The sequence below is a fragment of the Galeopterus variegatus genome, unplaced genomic scaffold (genome assembly GCF_000696425.1).
Source record: "Galeopterus variegatus unplaced genomic scaffold, G_variegatus-3.0.2 Scaffold404, whole genome shotgun sequence".
Classification (NCBI taxonomy): domain Eukaryota; kingdom Metazoa; phylum Chordata; class Mammalia; order Dermoptera; family Cynocephalidae; genus Galeopterus; species Galeopterus variegatus.
Genome location: NW_007726515.1, coordinates 346,301 through 366,093, shown reverse-complemented (window position 1 = coordinate 366,093; position 19,793 = coordinate 346,301). Strand labels below are relative to the sequence as shown.

Genomic DNA, 19,793 nt, shown 5'->3' with positions numbered 1-19,793 from the left:
GCAAACGGAAAGGACATTCTTGGGGGGGAGGGGAGAGAGGGAGGAGGGCGGGAGGTGTCGGTGAAGGGCCATAATAATCATATACATTGTATATTGACAAAATAAAAATTAAAAAAAAAAAAAAAAAGTTGACAGAATAGAAAATTAAACCATTTTGTACTTTTAACAAAATCTGTCATAAAAGGGAAAGAAGACTCTAAAGTTTTGCCTAAATGTAACAGCTAGCGCTAGACTCATGGCAAAGAGCTCTCTGAGGATCTCCTTTTGCTCTCTCCTCCCACCCCCCACTGACACTGACCACTGAAATATCCTCGTTTTCAAGGACTTCCAAGTCTGAGGCCAGAATGGGCAGTTTAGTTTTAAGGGCAGTTAGTTCACCTGAAAAATAAAACTGGAAGAAAAAAAAATGATACAATTTTTTTTTCTCTTGGCTATTTTATAAAAAAATATGTAAACTATTAATATATGAGACACTTAAGCAAATGATTCCAAGAATATAAAAGAAGAAAATCATACATTTCATAAAAACCATATAAAATATCCATCTTACCAATATCATTAGGAAGGGAGTTAAGATCAGATGCCCCAAGGGTGGCTTCAAACTCCTCTTGTAGACGATATGCTCTTTGCAGCAAAGCTTCAAGTTTATGGATAAATTCAGTACTAATAATATCCTACAAGGAGGAAAAAAGTACACACGGCAAATATTAGACTCAAATATTAAAATTCTAAACATTTTCGGGCCGGCCCGGTGGCGCACTGCTGCAGTGCGCCGCTTGGGAGCGCGGCGGCGCTACCGACGAGGGTTCGGATCTCACGTACAGACCGGCCGCTCACTGGCTGAGCAAGGTGCGGGCGCAACACCGAGGGTTGCGATCCCGTTGCCGGTCCCAGTCCAGTACTGGCACGACACTGAGGGTTGCGATCTGTTGCCGGTCATGAAAAAAAAGACAAAAAGGGAAAAAAAAAAAATCTAAACATTTTCCACTTTTAAATAAAAGTCAGGAAAAGTGAGGGCTATAAAAAACTACAGTTAGGTAGTGGACAGAGCACTATAGTAGAAGTCAGGAGGCCTGCGTTCTAGCCTTGTCTTTGGCAAAATCATCTAAGTTCTCAAGAATTCAGTTTCTGTAAGTATAAAATTAAGGAATTAGACTATGTAAGGGGTTCTCAAAGTAAGGTCCCTGAACCAACAGCATCATTATCACCTGTTAAACTTGTTTTATTATCACTTGTTAAACTTATCAACTTGTTAAAAATGCAAATTGTTCGGATCTACCTCAATCCTACTGAATTACAAACCCTCGGGGTGGAGTCCCTAAATCTGTTTTAATAAGCCCTCCAGGAAATTCTGAAGCATGCTCAAGTTTGAGAACCACTAGCCTTTCTAAATGACCAATAAGGACCAGTCCAGCTCTACCTCTATGTGATTCTTATTAACATAATGGCACTTAATTATACCGAAGGAAAAACAGACTTTCAAAAGTTCCTTTACATTTCCTAGGAAAGTCAGGAAACTTGATCATAAATGGCAAACCTAATATTTAACAACTAACTGAACAGAAAAACCCCAATATAAAACACCCAACATAGTCCCAAAGAAGAAAACAAACAGTTCTATTTAATGCCACAGAAAGTACACTGAATCAACATTAAATAGTTTGATTCTTCCAATATTATGAAGACCACTATCAAAAAAATTACCCTTACATCTACACTTTCTTCAGCAATGGCATCTCCTGCACCCAGTTTAATGGAACTGCAGGCCTCATCTTCAGCCTGTCTATTGCGAAAGGTTAGAGCTTGTTCCCATCGACGCAATGCCTCTTCAAACAATTCCATACCTGAAAATTAAGAACAGAACAATTGTAAATGAGTAAAAACAAAGCCAAAATAAAATTAATTGGGATCTGAAATGTTTTCATACAATTATCACCAGTGGCACAGTTTGACTGTAATTTTGGTACTAAAGAATAATTTTATACTCACATCACTTCAGAGTATAATCTAAATGATCAATAAGACACACTGATTAATTAATGAATAATGAAATGATTGATTTCTCAATATATTCTGGGCCTACAGTTCTAGCCAACCAAAAATCAGAGGGAAAATAGCCAATATGTTTTCATTTTTTAAAAATGTAACTCAAATGTATATGGTGCTTAGAATTCTTCCAGAACAATATAACAAATTCATCAAAAATTTAACAGTTATGTTTAATTTTTATAGTCATGCAAATATGTTTCAACATGTCCCCCTAAATTAAAAAGAAAACTGATAAATAAATAGAAGAAACTAGTTTTCAGGAAGCTATCAGGTTTATAAGTTCTCAGGAGCAGGCAGTGAAACTGAGATGAAAGATAATAGCCTAGTAGTCCAAAATGAAGTCTTTTCCATCTCTTTTCCCCCATTGGGTATCCTAAACCACTATGATCTCAATTTGCTAATTTGGATGTACAAATTGGTGGGCCAGAGTTAAAAATCTAAAAGATATTGAATGAACCCATAAAGAGTTAGTTACAGTCCAAGTAGGAACTTCATATCCTTGCCGAAAGAAAACTTTTGTGGGGGAAAAAGGTGAATGTGTGCCTCTTTTTCTCCAAATTTAAAAAAAAAAAAAAAAAAGGCTTATCAAAATAATTATTCACTTCAAACAAAACCAAAATATTTTATAAGTTTGACTTTTCTACACATATAAAAGAAAAAGATCTTTGGAAGCTGCTTAAGAATCCAAGCAAGTCATTCTCAGATGTTTTTAAGATAGTGTAAGTAAAGAACAGCTCTCCTCTAAAGTCACTTCTTCAATTATCTGTAGAACCTACAACTCTAAACAAATAAAATGTTTTTAAATGCAATGCAGGCCTTTCCTTCTTGTTTAGTTTTTTGTAGCAAAGGATGGCTTTTTGTTCACACACGTTTGTTTGTTTGTTTGTTTTCTGGCAGCTGGCTGGTACAGGGATCCGAACTTGTAACCTTGGTCCTAGCAGTACCATGCTCTCCCAATTGAGCTAACCAGCTGGTCAGGATAGCTTTTTGATCTTTCTTTTAAAAAATTTATACAGGCCGGCCTGTGGCTCACTTGGGAGAGTGCGGTGCTGATAACACCAAGGCCACAGGTTCGGATCCCATATAGGGATGGCCGGTTTGCTCACTGGGTGAGCGTGGTGCTGACAACACCAAGTCAAGGGTTAAGATCCCCTTACCGGTCATCTTTTTAAAAAATAATAATAATAATAATAATAATAAATAAAAATAAAAAATTTATACACAATTATGTCACTATCTATCCTCCTTTCTCCAAGTTATACAACTTTAATTACTTTATCCTTTTCTTATACTATTTGCTCTCCATCTGGTTATTTTGGCTGAACACAGAATTATCTAACAGCAGAGTTGTCCAAAGATAAACGTCACCTCCTCCGGAAGTACCATGCCCCACTTCCATATAGAACATGGTCCAGACTACCACATATCAGTTTTGTAAAAGGAAGTCAAACATATGTCTCCAATCCTTTTTCAATGCCATGAATTTTATAAAGGAAACTGAAACAATAGATGGGTAATTAGACTACGTGATCCATAGGGCTCCTACCAATCAATTCTATGACACAGAGACCTCCTGAGCTTCCCTAGTTTTCCTCTATTTCTCTTTAACTAGAATTCTTAGTATTCTAATAGAAGCTGTGAGTTTAGGTTTATTGGACATAGAGTAATCTAGAAACACAGTGAGCATAATTCTCTAGAGACTTACAAAAATGAACTACTCTTCCTTCATTCCCCACAGAAGGAGTACCTACTGTGACACCACTGGAGATTAAATACATTAACTATTCTAGAGTGTGGGAATGCATTCAGAAACACAGAGTCCTTCCACCACGTATAATTCTCTAGAGACTTACAAAAATGAACTACTCTTCCTTCATTCCCCACAGAAGGAGTACGTACTGTGACACCACTGGAGATTAAATAGATTAACTATTCTAGAGTGTGGGAATGCATTCAGAAACACAGAGTCCTTCCACCACGTCATCAACCCGTTTCTCACTGGCCAGGGTCACATCAAGGTTTTTTGGTTGTATTTTTTTATTTAGCTCTCATTTCCATTATAAGAAATATAATATAAAATATAGCTTAAAACAGAACAGAGAAGAATAGGCAAAAGCATTTGAACCGTCTGATTTAGTATTAGGTTCATTTGATTCTTCTCCAGGGCTCCAGTGAGATTTCCTAGGCATGCTCATGGTCAAGCCAAGAGAAATACTGACATATGAAACACAGATGGCCTTCTTTCTGTTTAAAATTTGTTCTGGATATAAGGAAAATACAAATTATAGCTAAATAAAACCAGATTAAGTAAAGTGGATTCTAACAGATTCATCAGATAAGGGTCAACAGATTAGCTTAGATTAGTATAGTAAGCTAAATAATGGCCACCCAAAGATAACAGGTCCTAAATTCCTAGAAACTAAATGTTACCTTAACAGAGTAAGGTAGATTACTCTGAGTGATTAAGAGTGATTAAGTTATGGATTCTATCATGGGGAGATTATCCTGGATTATCTGATGAGCCCTAAATCCAATCCCAAGGGTCCTTATAAAAGAGAGGTACAGGGAAATTTGATACACATAGAGGAGAATGTGATATGAAGACAAAAGCAGGGAGTAGAGTGATATGGCCACAAAACAAGGGATGCCGATAGCCACCAAAAGCTGGAAGAGGCAAGGAACAGATTCTCCCTTGACTTGCAGAGGAAGCATGGCTCTACTGACACCCTGATTTCAGCCTAGTGATAATGATATCAGGCTTCTGGCCTCCAGAACTCTGAGTGAATAAATTTGTTGTTATAAGCCACCAAGTTTGTTGTAATTTATTACAACAACTTCAGGAAACTAATACAAGGGGTTATGTTATATAGACTAGATTCAACAGATATATGAACATTTAAAAATTATTGTCACTTCTCTCAGAACAATTCACTGTTTTTTAGTTTCAAATAAAATGTGAGCACAATATCTTAAAACTTCATCATGTTATTCCTACCCATTAAGTATAAGTTCTCAGGAGTGGTCACAGGAATATTAACAAGTTTAATGTCATCTTCATCTGCTTTGTCCCAGGGGTTAGAATTGCCACAAGCACAGCTATGACAAGAATTGACACTCTGGACCTAAAATGAAGATTGACAGAAGTTACTTCAAAATCTCTCCTATGATAGTATGTTGTAATCTTTTGTATTTATAAATTATTTATATAAATCCTAATCCTGGTAAAACCATCTATGTAATTTCTACCTGAAGAAATAAATCTGATTATATTCACTGAAACTTAAGAGTCATATGACCCTAAATACTCTGAGCCTGTTTCCTCAAAAATACACAAGTAGATCCCACACTGGCCAGTTGCCAAAACAAACAAACAAACAAAAAAACCACAAGTAGAACAAAATTTTGAACATAAATCAGTTATCTCCATCAAAAATATGGCAATTATTTTTATATTGTTTACTGTTTTAAGCATGTACTTACAAATCTTATCTACCCTACTTTGATTTAAGGAAGGTAGCTTTCTTTCCTTTTAGAATTTTTTTACAATACTGACTTTCTGCTAAATGATAACTTCAACTGAAAACCCTCTATCATCTCTGTATGTGCCCTTCCCTAGCAAGGTCCACTGAGCCAATATTTCAATTATCTCTATGCAAATGACTCCCAAATCCCTAACTCCAATTCTGTACTCTTTTGAGAAACTAGGCACACATTCTCATGTATTAGGTGACTCTATTTGGCTGTTCTGCTGGCATTTCAAACTGACTATATCAAAAAAGGAACTCAAGATCTTCCCACAACAAAAACTCCTAAGTTCACTAATAGTTCTTCCATTCCCATAATTTCTCAAACAAGAAAACAGGAAGTCATCTTTGATATCTCTTCCCACACCACTCATACCCAGTCACCAAGTTTTGTAGTCTCTGGCCCCTCCTCTCCACTCCTGTTGTCATCACCCTAATTTAGGCACTCATTATGTACTTAAGAGGCAGAAATCTCAGCCCCAGCAAAGAATGACTAGGTTGGCTGAGGTGAGTACAATGTAGTGATTCTGAAGACTTCCACTCAAGAAGAACAGCTTCAACTTTCAGATGAGAAAATTGAAAAAAGAGGCACTTCTCTGACACTATGGAAGACGAGATTATGTAATAGGCATATTCTTCATTATCCTGCTCAGTTTCACAGAAGAACTGAAAGTCTGTAGATCTTTCATCTAGATGTCCCTACCCTAGAAGAGTCTTTAAGAATTTAGTATATTTTTAGGCATTACAGAATGGGCCAGCTCTATATTCCAGTGATATATAGAAGCAAGGTGTGGAACAGAATATGGTGTTCGACAAACTATTAAGAAAAAGTGAATATACATAATGGTAGAGGCACACACTCCCTGGAAAATACATAAAAAATTGTCAATGCTGTTCATCTCCAAGGAGGGGAATTGAGTGGATCAGGAACTCATTTTTTCACTGTACATTCTTTTGCCTCTTCTATATTTAGTAGCAAGGGCATATCATACCTATTTTTTAAAATTAATGTTCAAACTACATTATTTTTAAACAAATACTAATTTTGTTCCTCAGCTCTCAATCAAAATTATATTAATGCTTCAAAGAAGAAGGGAGGTCTCCTGCTTGTTAGTCAATACTATATTAATGCTCCAAAGAAGGAGGTGAGGAACCTCAGACTTGGCTTCAGCAAGCCAAACACTTCTACCTAAGCAGGCTCACCAAATGACTTTTGTGACCTAGCACAAAGTCCAGCTGCATCATCTAGCTTCTTCCAGAATTTCTAATTTTGAAGCAACACTTCCTCATCGACACATTCTCATAGGACCTCCTGGGACCACATCACTTACTCAAAGAAACCAGGAACCAAACTGGCTGAATAATTAGCAAAAAGATACTTTTACTTGCCTGAAGAAAGCAGACTCAACAAGATGATTCCTTAAGGTTCTTTTCATACTAAGAGCTAAAAGTGTTTAGTATAACACTTAAACTAATAGATAACAAGATAAACAAACATAAGAAAAATGATAATTTTTTTCTTTACTTACGGAAGCCAAACTCTGTGCAGAACCCGAGTATTTACTGAAAAGTCCTCCATTAACATAGTTACAAGACTGAGATCCTTTGTCTTTGGTAGAACTTAAAGATAATGTCAAATTCTGTCTACTACTGGAACAACTTGAACCTATCAAACAAACATACTAATATTAAATGTATCAATAATTCCAATGATAAATTTCAGGTAAAATTTCAAAGTTTATATTATATTCATTCAGAAAGCTTCTGATTTTAAAACACACTACATTCAACGTATAAATTATTTAACGTACACCATCATTAAAATCTACATCTCTATGTTTTTAATACTGCTAAAATCTGCTTCTGAAATCAAGAGTAAAATATTTACATAACTAATTAGGGTGGTATTTGAATGATCTATTGTAATCAGTATAAAAACACCGGCAACTATGGACCTTCAAATTGTAAATTTAACAAAATATAAGCACTTCCTTTCCTGAATTACATCTAAATGTTATCCACATCACATTATATTGGAATTAGTTTTTTTCGCTCCTGGTCTCCTCTACCCCTCTATCCATTCTTTTGGGCAGATATCATGTCTTGGTTTTTCATAATGCAGCAGTTAAGATATTTCTGGATTCAAATCTTGACACTCCTAAGTTAAATGACCATGGGCAAGTCACTTAACTTTTCCATATCTCAGTTTATTTATGTACAAAATGGGAACAATAACACAGAATTACAGTCCTAATTCAAAGGATTGCTTTAAAGGTTAATAAAGCATTGGATACGTAGCACTTAGGTGGGACCTAATAAAACCTCACTGAGTAACAGCAATCATTACTGTTGTAATGTTGACTGCACTTGGCACAAAACAGTCACTCATTAATTATCTGCTGGACAAATGAATCACAAAGGTATACCATACACTAAATAATAAAAACTAAGGAATTCAGTATGCTTAAGAAATTATTTTTATTGGGCCGGCCCATGGCTCACTCGGTACAGTGCGGTGCTGATAACACCAAGGCCACGGGTTCGGATCCTATATAGGGATGGCCGGTTGTCTCACTGGCTGGGCGTGGTGCTGACAACACCAAGTCAAGGGTTGAGATCCCCTTACCGGTCATCTTTTTAAAAAAAAGAAATTATTTTTATTGATACAATTTGGCAATATGTACCATATCTCTAATAAAAATTAAAGATCCTTTAAGACTAGCAATTCTACTTCTAGAACTTTATATATAAGGAAATAGACAAATATATGTAAGCCAAGAAAAATACAAACATCCTAAAGGGAAAAATAGGGAAATAATTAAATAAATTGGGGTACATTTGTACAAATTTAACACCAATTACACATTAAAAATGATAACATGGAGATATACTTATTGACCTGGGAAGACATACACATACTGTCAAATATTTTAAAAGCAGGTTTCAAAACATATAATCACAATTTTACTTTAAAAATATAAATAATTTACTTGCATATAAAGTTTTATGTCTCAATATGATGTTTAAATGCAAATATAAATGCACAGAAATACACCAAAGTACATCTGTCCTTTGGAGGACTGGTTACAGGATCCCCTGTCTGCGTTCCCCCTCCCCCGTGGATACCAAAATCCTTTATATACCAAGTCTCTTACATAAAATAGCACAGTACATATTATCAGTAGTTATTTCTGGGTGGTAGAATTTCAAGTGATTTTAATTTTTTCTATTTGCTTATCTGTATTTTCTGATCTTTCTAAAATGAATCTGTACTACTTGGGAGTTAAATATTAAGGAAGAAAATTTTGGAAACTAAAACACTAAAATCACTGCATTCCAATTATGATTTATACCTAAAATTTATTTTGCAGACTTAATTCAGCTATTTCTACATACCTTTGTCTGATACTGCTCTTTTAGTGTATTCAAGTATGAGGTGCTCTGGTTCCCACGGCAATATTTTTCCTTTCTTCTTTCCACGTCGTCTTTTAAAGTGATGGGCCAGAAAAATTATAGATACAGTACTCACTGCAGTTACCACAAACAATTTTTTAGCTACTGATGAAAATCTGATCTGGAAAAAGATGCAGTTAGATTGAAAAAAGTCTCTTTATTTGTTTACTTAAAGACATAAGAACTAAACTTAATCTATTTCCAAATACTACCAAGAGAAAATAATTTCTCTCTTTCAATGACAGCTACCCCATTTTGATTTTTAAAAACTTTTTAATAATTTATTATCCACTGCTCTGAGGTTCTCAGGTAAATAATATTACCCAAAAAGTCAATGGGTGCACATAATAATTCAACCCCATTAATATTTTTGAGGAACTAATGGTTAATTCATGCAACTGAATCTTCTGTCTGAATCATAGCAAGATTTTTAATTACAGAAAATGATTAAATTAGACTTTTAAATTAGGCCAAATTCTCTTAAACTATGTGGAAATTTGAGCAAACAGAAGTTAACTCAATTTCTAAATACCATCTAAATAAGCTATTTCATTCATGAATTATTCAACAAATATTTACTCGGAATCTTACAAAATACTAGGACTGTGCTATAAATTAAAATCTTATTGTAATTCTATTTCACAAGCATATTTGAGTGCCTACGATGATCAGGAAGCACTGGGTATACAGAGGTCACAGATCTTGATTCCCTCAAGCAGTACGCTAACTAATGGTGAAGACAGATATATTGGCAAATAATTACAGTATGACGTGATAAATACAGTTATACAAAGTACTAAGAACTAACAAAAGAGCAAGAGGTGATTAACTTTCTCTTGGGGATAGAGACTATTGATCACCCAAAATGCAGAAGAACTCTAAAATGAACTTAGCTTGGGATGTAGAGAGTTGAAAAGAGCATCACTTCCAACTTCCACTTACAATAAGATAAAGCCAGACAAAAGGCAAGTTCTCAACTTTTCTTAAACCAATCAGAATGCTGAGATCAGAGGGCACCAAAACTAAGGAGACACGGGTAATTGCTGGGAGAGATAAGACATCAGCATTGGCTTACAGGGACAAGATACAGCAGTACATCAGTAAGAAGAGGTTGGCTAGCATGGTTGGCAAACTGATGGAGACTGAGTGTGCACTGTTGAGAGAGGATAATGCCTCCTCCAGGGGCAGAGATGCTGCATATATAGGGGTAATCCACAACTTTTTCCGGGTTTTATATTCACAAATCATAGCAGGCACTCACAGAAAAGATTGCCAGAGTCCTAAGTAGGGCTCCCTAATGTTACAGAACTGGGAGAGGGACACAGCAGCTTCTGTGGAGGGGCATGAAACTGCACCAATACCCTTCTTTATCCCCAGTAAAGAACAAGTCTTAAACTTTGGGATGCAGCTTTAACTTTAGAGAGAAATTTATATCATCAAATGCTTATAGTAAGAAAAGAAGGTATCAAATCAGTAACCTAAGCTTTCAATTTAAGAAACTAGAAAAAGAGCAAATTCAACCCAAACCAAGCAGGAGATAAAAAGTAATAGAGGTTAAAGCAGAAATCAGTGAAACATAAAACAAATCAATAAAACTAACAAACTTCTAGCCAGTTTAATCAACGAGAAAAAAAAAAGGGGGGGATGACACAAATTACCAATATCAGAAAAGAGAGATCATTAGTACACACCTCACAGATGTAAAAAGGATTAAAAAAAAAAAAAAAAAGGATTACTATGAACAAGTCTATGTCTATAAATCCAAAAACCTAGATGAAATGAACCAAATCCCTTGAAAGACACAAACTATCAAAACTAACTCAGGAAAAAAAAGATAACATGAGTAGTTACATATCAAAGAAATTGAATATGTAGTTAAAACCTTCCAACAAAGAAAACTGAAGGCTAAATTCTACAAAATAGTTAAGGAAGAAGTTTCAGTTCCATACAATGAAGGAATACTTCTCAATTGTGTTATGAAGCCAGTATTACTATTAATATCAGAACCAAAGACATCACAAAAAATAAAACTACTAATAGACTAATATCCTTCATTGATAAATGCAAAAAATCCTCCAAAAAATATTAACAAATCAAATCTGGCAATATACAAAAAAGAGTAATATATATAACCAAGTGGTATGTATCCTAGGAATGCAAACCCAGTTCAACATTTAAAAATCAACTACTGGGGCCGGCCCAGTGGCGCACTGGATAGTGCGCCGCTTAGGAGGCGCGGCAGCGCTGCCGCCCGAGGGTTCGGATCCCACATACAGACCGGCTCCCGCTCACTGGCTGAGCGAGGCGTGGGAGCAACACCGAGGTTTGCAATCCCGTTGCCGGTCCCTGGTCCGGTACGGGGGCAACACTGAGGGTTGCAATCCGTTGCCGGACACGGAAAAATAAGACAAAAGACAAAAAAAAAAAAAAAAATAAAATCAACTACTGTATTTATTACTGGCCAACCACCAAAAAAACAAAACAAAGTCGGGCCGGCCCGGTGGCACACTGGAGAGTGCACCGCTTGGGAGCGCAGTGGCGCTCCCGCCGAGGGTTCGGATCCCATGTGGAGACCGGTTCCCGCTCACTGGCTGAGCGCGGTGCGGACGCGACACCGAGGGTTGCGATCCGGTTACCGGTCAGTAAAAAAGACAAAAAAGGAAAAAAAAAAAAAATCAACCAAGAAAAGCCATAATAGTATCTCAGTAGATGCAAAAAGAGCCTTTAAAAATATTCAACATCCATTTATGATTTTTAAAAAATCCTCACCAGGTTAGGAATAGAAAGTATACTGGGTTGAACAGTGTCCCAGCATAATTCATGTTCATGTGGAACATTAGAATGTGATCTTATTTTAAAATAGGTCTTTGCCAATGTAATTAAGGTAAGAATCCAGATGAGATCATACTAGATTGGAAGGAGGTCCCCTAAATCCAGTAAGAGTGTCCTTATAAGAGATGGAAAAGGACCAGAGACACAAAAGGAAGGGTCATGTAAAGAGACTGGAGTTATACTATCACAGGAAAGGAATGCCTGGAGCCACCGGAAGCTGGAAAAGGCAAGGAAGGATTCTCCTCTAGAAACTTCGGAGGAAATCTGGCTCAGCTACACCATGATTTCCATAACTATAAAAGAATGAATTTCTGTCGCTTTAAGCCACCAAGTTTGTGGTAATTTGTTTTGGCAACTCTGGAGAACTAATACAAAAGGGAAATTCCTCAATCTGATAAAGGGCACCTATAAAAAAACCTATAACTAATATCATACTTAATGATGAAAGACCAAATGCTTTCCCCATAAGATCATGAACAAGGCAAGGATGTCTTTTCAGCAATGTCATACCAGAAGTATTTCCACTGCAAAAAGTCAAGAAACAGGAATAAAAGGAAAACACACTGAAAATGAAGAAATAAAACTGTCTCTATTCACAGATGACATAACTGTCCATATAGAAAGTTCCATCCTGGCCGGTTAGCTCAGTTAATTAGAGCATGATGCTATAAAACCAAGGTCAAGGGTTCAGCTCCCTGAACCAGCCAGCTGCTAAAAAAAAAAAAAAAGTAAGTTCCAAAAAATCTACAAAAAAGCTTCTAGAGCTAGTAGATAAGTTTAGCAAGGATAACAGGATATAAAGTCAATATAAAAATATCAGCAACCTTTCTATGATAGCAATAAGCAACTGAATTTTGAAATTTAAAAAGCAATACTATTTATAACAGCACCAAGAAAAAGAAAAAACTTAGAGATAAATTTAACAAAATCTGTGCTAGATAACAACAAAACACTGATAAAAGAAATCAAAGATGATAAAGGGAGAGATACACCATATCCACAGATTGTAAGGTTTCATTTCTCTCAATTTGGTCTATAGAAACATAATCCTAATCACATCCCAGCAAAATTGTTTGTAGATATTGATGGTTTTATTTTTTAAATCAGGAAAAGGCAAAGGAACTAGAATAGCCAAAATAATTTTGAAAAAAGAACAACCTAGTAGAACTTAAACTACCCAATTTCAAGACATAACTATAAAGCAACAATAATCAAGACAATGTGGCATTGGTGAAAAAACAGATATATAGATCAATGCAACAGAATAGAGAGCTCAGAAAAACCCCACACAAAATAATCAACCTATTTTTGTCAAAGGTAAAAAGAAAATTAAACAAAGAAATTTCTAGAAGAAAACACAGGAGAAAATCTGCATTACCTCATAATCACCAAACACCAGAAACAACCTGGATGTCCTTCAGCAGGTGAAAGAATAAAGAAATGGCAGTATATCCATACAGCGAAATAAAAAGGGACAAACTATTCAGACATGCAACAATGTGAGTGACTTTCAAATGCATTACATTAAGTGAAAGAAGCCAATTTCAAAAGATCATACACTGTATAATTCCATTTATATGACACTGTGGTAAAGGCAAAATTATAGGGACAAAAAACAGATCAACAGTAGCCAGGGGGTTAGGGGATGATGACGTGACTATAAAGGGACAGCACAATGACTTTTGGGGGTTACAGAACTGTTCTGTTTGCTACTGTGGTGATAAATACATGACTGCACATCTCTCAAAACCCACAGAACTGTGCATAACAAAGAACAAATTGCACTACATGTAAATTTTTAAAAGTCAACCAGGAAGTGGGGGAAACCCAACACAGATTACAGACTGTGACAGAAATCAAACTGTTACAAATAAAGGACATAAACATACTAAAAAGGGTGGGAAAGAAAGGTACTGATTTAAGTAACAGCATTTTAACTGCATACCATTAGGCTAAAGACAAAAAGAATTATACACAAACACTGTAATCTAGTTGGTAAATTTATTTATTACTGGGGTAGCAATTCTGAAACTACTTTATATGTACAACAGATATTATAGAAAATAAATATATTATAAATAAATAATATACTGTAGTAATGAAAGCCAGTGTCTCACTGTTAGAAAAAGTTAGAGTTTTTGCCTGGAAATTTCAGATGCTGCAGCTACCCCCATGCTGCTCCTCAGATTCTGGAGTTGGGTACTGTGTCCCTGAAGGAGTTGGTGTTGTTTAAGAACGTGGCTGTGGGGCCGAGCCCATGGTGCACTCGGGAGAGTGCAGCGCTGGGAGCGCAGGAGCGCTCCGGCCGTGGGTTCGGATCCTATATAGGGATGGCCGGTGTGCTCACTGGCGGAGTGTGGTGCGGCCGGTCTCAAAAAAGAACAAAAAAAAAGAACGTGGCTGTGGATTTCACTTGTAAGGAGTGTCAGGACCTGTATGATGCTCAAAGGGCCTTGTATAAGGATGATGCTGGAGACCTACAGCAGCCTGGTGTCATCAAGGCACTGCATTACCAAACCTTAGGTGATCTTCAAGCTGGAGCAAGAAGCAGAGCCGACATAAGAACCTCCAGACCAGAGCCTACAAGAAGTCAGACCTTACTCTGCATCAAAGAATTTACACAGGGGAAAGTCCCTATGGACGAAATGACTAGAAAAATCTTTCACCAGAAATCACTCTTCAGCAGACATCAGAGAATTCACACAGGCCAACTGTAATGAATGTGGAAATATCTGTCAGAAGTCACACCTCAGCAGACATCAGAGAATTCACAAAGGGGAGAAATCCTGTATGGCAGAGACTACCTTCGTATTTTTCAAAAACCACACTCTTTTCTCTTGCACAGATATCAGCCATACTCAACTTCCTGCCTTATGTGCACAACCGTGTAACTCAGGTCTGTTCAGAGGAATATGAACAGGTGATGAACATTACTTTCAGGGCTGGCAACAAAAAAAAAATGTTCTGATTTCTTATACCCCACGGGTCTGAAGTGCAGATGACCCTATGGGTGGCCTTGGGAACCACAGGTGGGAGAAGGCCACCATCATTTAAGACAGAAAGAATTGACTGGAGAGCGCAGAGATCTTCCCACTTTATTCTGAAACCTTCCATTTATACTTTCCGTGAGTAAGAATATTTACTCTGTTGAAAGAAAAAAAGAAAAGAGAGAAAGAAGTTACAAATGAGCAAAGTAAGGATGCTAAAATGAAACTTGTGTTGTTGGACTGAAGTCAGAAGTATTAATATGAACTCATTTTTTTAAACATGTATATACAGATAGACAAATTCAGAAATATAGCTGTGTGTGCATACATGTATTAGTATGCATTCATATATTTCACAGCTCTGTTTCCTAAGAGAATCTAGTGACATCTCAGTAGCACTGCACACACCTAAAATCCAGATCTTAGTTTCTAAATGATATTCTCCACTAAAGAGAACCAAAGCTTTTTGGAGAAGTGTTTGATTCCAGGACTAGAACACAGAAAATACAAGATGAACCTGGAGGAAAAATAAAAAGAAGGAGGGCCGGCCCGGTGGCGCACTGCTATAGTGCGCCGCTTGGGAAGCGCGGCGGCGCTCCCACCGAGGGTTCGGATCCCACATACAGACCGGTTCCCGCTCACTGGCTGAGCGAGGCGCGGGAGCAACACTGAGGGCTGCGATTCCATTGCCAGTCCCGGTCCGGTACGGGGGCGACACTGAGGGTTGCGATCCATTGCCGGACATGGAAAAAGACAAAAAAATAAATAAATAAAAAAATAAAAAGAAGGAAAGATAGAAAAAAGGAGAGGAAATGTCAAAAAGACATAGGAGCCAACCTGAAAGAGCTCCCCATAGCCAAGATGGAAAAATTTGAGAAACAAATGACAATATTGGATTATAACCCCCAAAATAAATTAAATATCAAGAGGAAATGTCAAAAAGACATAGGAGCCAACCTGAAAGAGCTCCCCATAGCCAAGATGGAACAATTTGAGAAACAAATGACAGTATTGGATTATAACCCCCAAAATAAATTAAATATCGAATGGATATAAATAAATAATTGAATAAATAAATTAAAAGGGGTAGAAGAGACAACTCTTTTTCACAGAACAATTTCAAATAATAAATGTAGAAGAAATAAGGAAAATAGGTCACCAATAAACACTTCAGTAGTAATTACTGAAGGTAAGATCTAAATAAGTGCTAAAATTAGTAAGCAAAAATTTAAGGAGAAACAAGATATTTACATAGTCTCAAAGTGTCTACCTCCAAATTTATTATTTACAAAGGAGAAAATCAGTGGAAAAAATGGCAGATACCCTCTTAACCAAGTGATCAAGATTAACATCACCAGTAACGGCATACAGACATCATGTATCCTCTGATATAAAGCAGTATGATCTCTTGCCAAAAATGCATAACCTCAACCAAATTCTGAGAAAACATGAGACAAACCCAACTGAGGGTCATTCTACAAAAAGCTAACCTGTATTCTTCACAAGTGTCAGGACATAAAAGCCAAGGAAAGACTGAGAGAACTGTTACAGATTGGAGAAGACTAAGTAGATTTGACAACTAAATGCAACCTGGTATCCTGAATTGGACACTGAAGGACATAAGGAGAAAAACTAAGGAAATCTAAATTGTCTATAGTGTAGTTAGGAATATTATCCTATGTTAATTTCTTATTTTGTATGATTATACTAGAGTTATGATACCTAATAAACGAAAGAGGAAGGGAAGAATGATGTCACCACTTCGTAACCTCTTGAATTAGCACCCATAGGTTATAACCATCAAAGACTGATAACATCACAAAAAGAGAGCCAACTTGATATTACGTACTTCCTAAGATCTAGCTTTGGAAAAGAAAAACTGGATCTGATACTCAAATCTAACTATCAATTCACAGGAAATGTAGTTGAGAGCAAATGCAATCAACAAGATCCTGTCACAACAAGGAACCTCGTTTCTTCTACAGAAAATAAATACAAAGGGCTCTTGCTCTTCCCCCTCCTTGCCACGTGATGCCCTGTGTTGCCACAGGACTCTGTGGAGAGTCCTTACCAAGAAGAAGGCCCTCACCAGATGTACCCCCTGAACTTTGGACTTCCCAGCCTCCAAAACCATAAGAAATAAATTGCGTTATCTTATTTAAAATAAATAAACAAAAATACAAAGGGAAAAAAAAGATGGAGGGGTAGCCTGTAGATTAAGAGATTCAAGAATTGAAAGATACCTAAGAAATTTAAGAGATATCTCAATTCCAAAAAACAAAAGAAAAAGAAAAATACTCATACGACAATAAGAAAAATACAAACATTTGATGCTGATACTATTAAGAAATTACTATTTGGGGAGGATGTAGTGCTGTGGTAGTTATGTTTTAAGAGATAAGATATACAAAGAAGTATATACGGATGAAATAATATGACATATTGGATTTGCTTCAAAATAATTCAGTGGAGAGTTGGGAGTGGGATGAAAGAACTGTGTAGGAGAACAGAGGAAATATGATTGCCCATGAATTAACTGTTGAGGCTGGTTGTCAGGCACATGGGAGTTCGTTAAACTATTCTATTTTGCTTAAAATTTTCCATAATACGAGTATTTTAAAAATGAAAGAACAAATTAATATAAACTTTCAAACCATAACGTAATGGCAGAAGAAAACTTTTATTCATTATCATTTAAAAACACATGATCAAAAAAAAAAAAACAACACACACACATCATCTATATAAAAAATCTTACCGAATTTACCAAAAGCAACTAGAATAAGTAAGTGAGTTTAACAAATTTATAGGATACAAGACCAATATAGTACTCCCCCCTTATTCACCACATTTACCAAGCTCCTTCCATGTCACAGATGTTTTTGTAGTGCCTGTGATAGAAAGATAAATAAATGACGAACCAGGATAATTCAAATCACTTCTAGACTAATACAAGAGGTAGGTACATAAACAGGTTAACGAGGATGCATCAGGACACATGCTACAGTAGTCCCCCTTTCATGTGTGGTTTTTCATTTTCTGCAGTTTCAGTTGCCCACGGTCCAAAAATATTAAACGGAAAATTCCAGAAATAAGCAATTCATAAGTTTTCAATTGTGCACCGTTCTGAGTAGCATGATGAAATGTCATACTGTCCTGCTCCATCCTGCCCAGAACATAAACCACCCCTTTGTCCAGTACATCCGCGCTATATATACTATCCACTGGCCGTCATTTAGTAGCTGGCTTCAGTTATCCGATCAACTGTTTGAGTATCGCAGTGCTTGTAACTCTTATTTTATTTAATACATAATGGTCCCAAAGTGCAAGAGTAGTGATGCTGGCAATTCAGATACACCAAAGAGAAGCTATACAGTGCATCCTTTAAGTGAAAAGGCAAAAGTTCTTGACTTAATAATGAGGGAAAAATCATATGCTGAGATTGCTAAGTTCTATGGTAAGAACAAATCTTCTATCCATCAAATTGTGAAGAAGGAAAAAGAAATTCGTGCATAGTACATATCCATAAGGTTTGGTGCTATCCATGGTTTCGGGCATCCACTGGGGGTCTTAGAACAGGTTTTCTGTGGACAAGAGAGGAATACTATCTATATACAAAAATCTGTATTTCCATATACTATTAAGTAATTTGAAATTTTTTTTTCTTTTTATGTGTGTGTGTTTTTCTTTTTCTGGAAATTGAAATTTTAAAAATACCATTTACAATAGCATAACAAAATATGAAGTGCATAAGGATTAATCTGACAAAAGATGTGAAAGACATGTACCCTGAAAACTAGCGAACCCTGTTGAAGAAAAACTAAACATATGGAGAGATGTAATACATTTATAGGTTGAAAGACTCGATAAAGATGCCAAACGTCCCCAAATTAATCTACAGATTAGAGCAATCCCAATGATAGTGCTAGCAAACTTTTTTTCTTTTCTTGGTAGAAACTGATAGCTGATTCTAAATTTCAAATGGCTACGCAAAGGACCTAGAATAGCCAAAAACAACTTTAAAAGATAAAACTAAAGTTCGAGGACTAACACTACCTGATTTCAAGACTTAAAAAGCTACAATAAACAAGACAGTGTCATACTGGCATAAAGAGAGACAAATAAACCACTGGAACAGCAGGGAAAAGTAGACCACACATATATGAATGACTGATTTTTGGCAAAGGTGCAAAGGCAATTCAATGGAGAAAAATAGTCTTTTCAACAATCAGTGCTCGAAAAATTTGGTTATTCATATGCAATAAATATGGAACCTCAAGCAATACCTCACACCATATACAACAATTAATTCATGGATCATAGAACTTAAAACTTAAAAAACACAGGGCCGGCCCGTGGCTCACTCGGTAGAGTGCGGTGCTGATAACACCAAGGCCATGGGTTCGGATCCCATATAGGGATGGCCGGTTAGCTCACTGGCTGAGCGTGGTGCTGACAAAATCATTAGCCATTAGGGATATGCAAATTAAAACCACGACAAGATTCTACTACAAACCTATATTAGAATGGCTAAAATTAAAAAGACTGGCCATAACAATGTTACAACCACTTTGGAAAAAGTTTGACATTTTCTTAAAAAATTAAACGTATACCTGTCTTATGACTCAATCATTCTACTTCTAAGTATTTACCCAAGAGAAATGAAAACACATGTCCATACACTTATACAGGAATGTTATAATTTTTAAAAGTACAGGAAACAATCCAAATGTCCATTAACAAGTGAAGACGTCGGGCTGGCCCTCTGGCGCACTTGGGAGGGTGCAGCGCTGGGAGCGCAGCGTTGCTCCCGCCGCGGGTTCAGATCCTATATAGGGATGGCTGGTGCGCTCACTGGCTGAGTGTGGTGCTGACAACACCAAGCCAAGGGTTGAGATCCCCTTACCGGTCATCTTTTAAAAAATAAAAAATAAATAAATAAATAAAT

The 19,793-nt window shown here is 36.5% G+C and overlaps 1 protein-coding gene across 1 annotated transcript in view; it reads right to left on the bottom strand.

Annotated features, from left to right (window-relative positions):
- FAM73A (family with sequence similarity 73, member A) overlaps positions 1 to 19,793 on the bottom strand; it is a 74,857-nt gene that overhangs the window by 48,117 nt on the left and 6,947 nt on the right. Inside the window, exons 2-6 of the mRNA XM_008568361.1 lie at positions 8,970 to 9,147; positions 7,103 to 7,239; positions 5,045 to 5,171; positions 1,711 to 1,844; positions 551 to 674 (exon numbers count right to left, since the gene is read on the bottom strand). Coding sequence (XP_008566583.1) covers positions 551 to 674; positions 1,711 to 1,844; positions 5,045 to 5,171; positions 7,103 to 7,239; positions 8,970 to 9,147 — 700 coding nt within the window. The remainder of the gene's footprint in view (positions 1 to 550; positions 675 to 1,710; positions 1,845 to 5,044; positions 5,172 to 7,102; positions 7,240 to 8,969; positions 9,148 to 19,793) is intronic.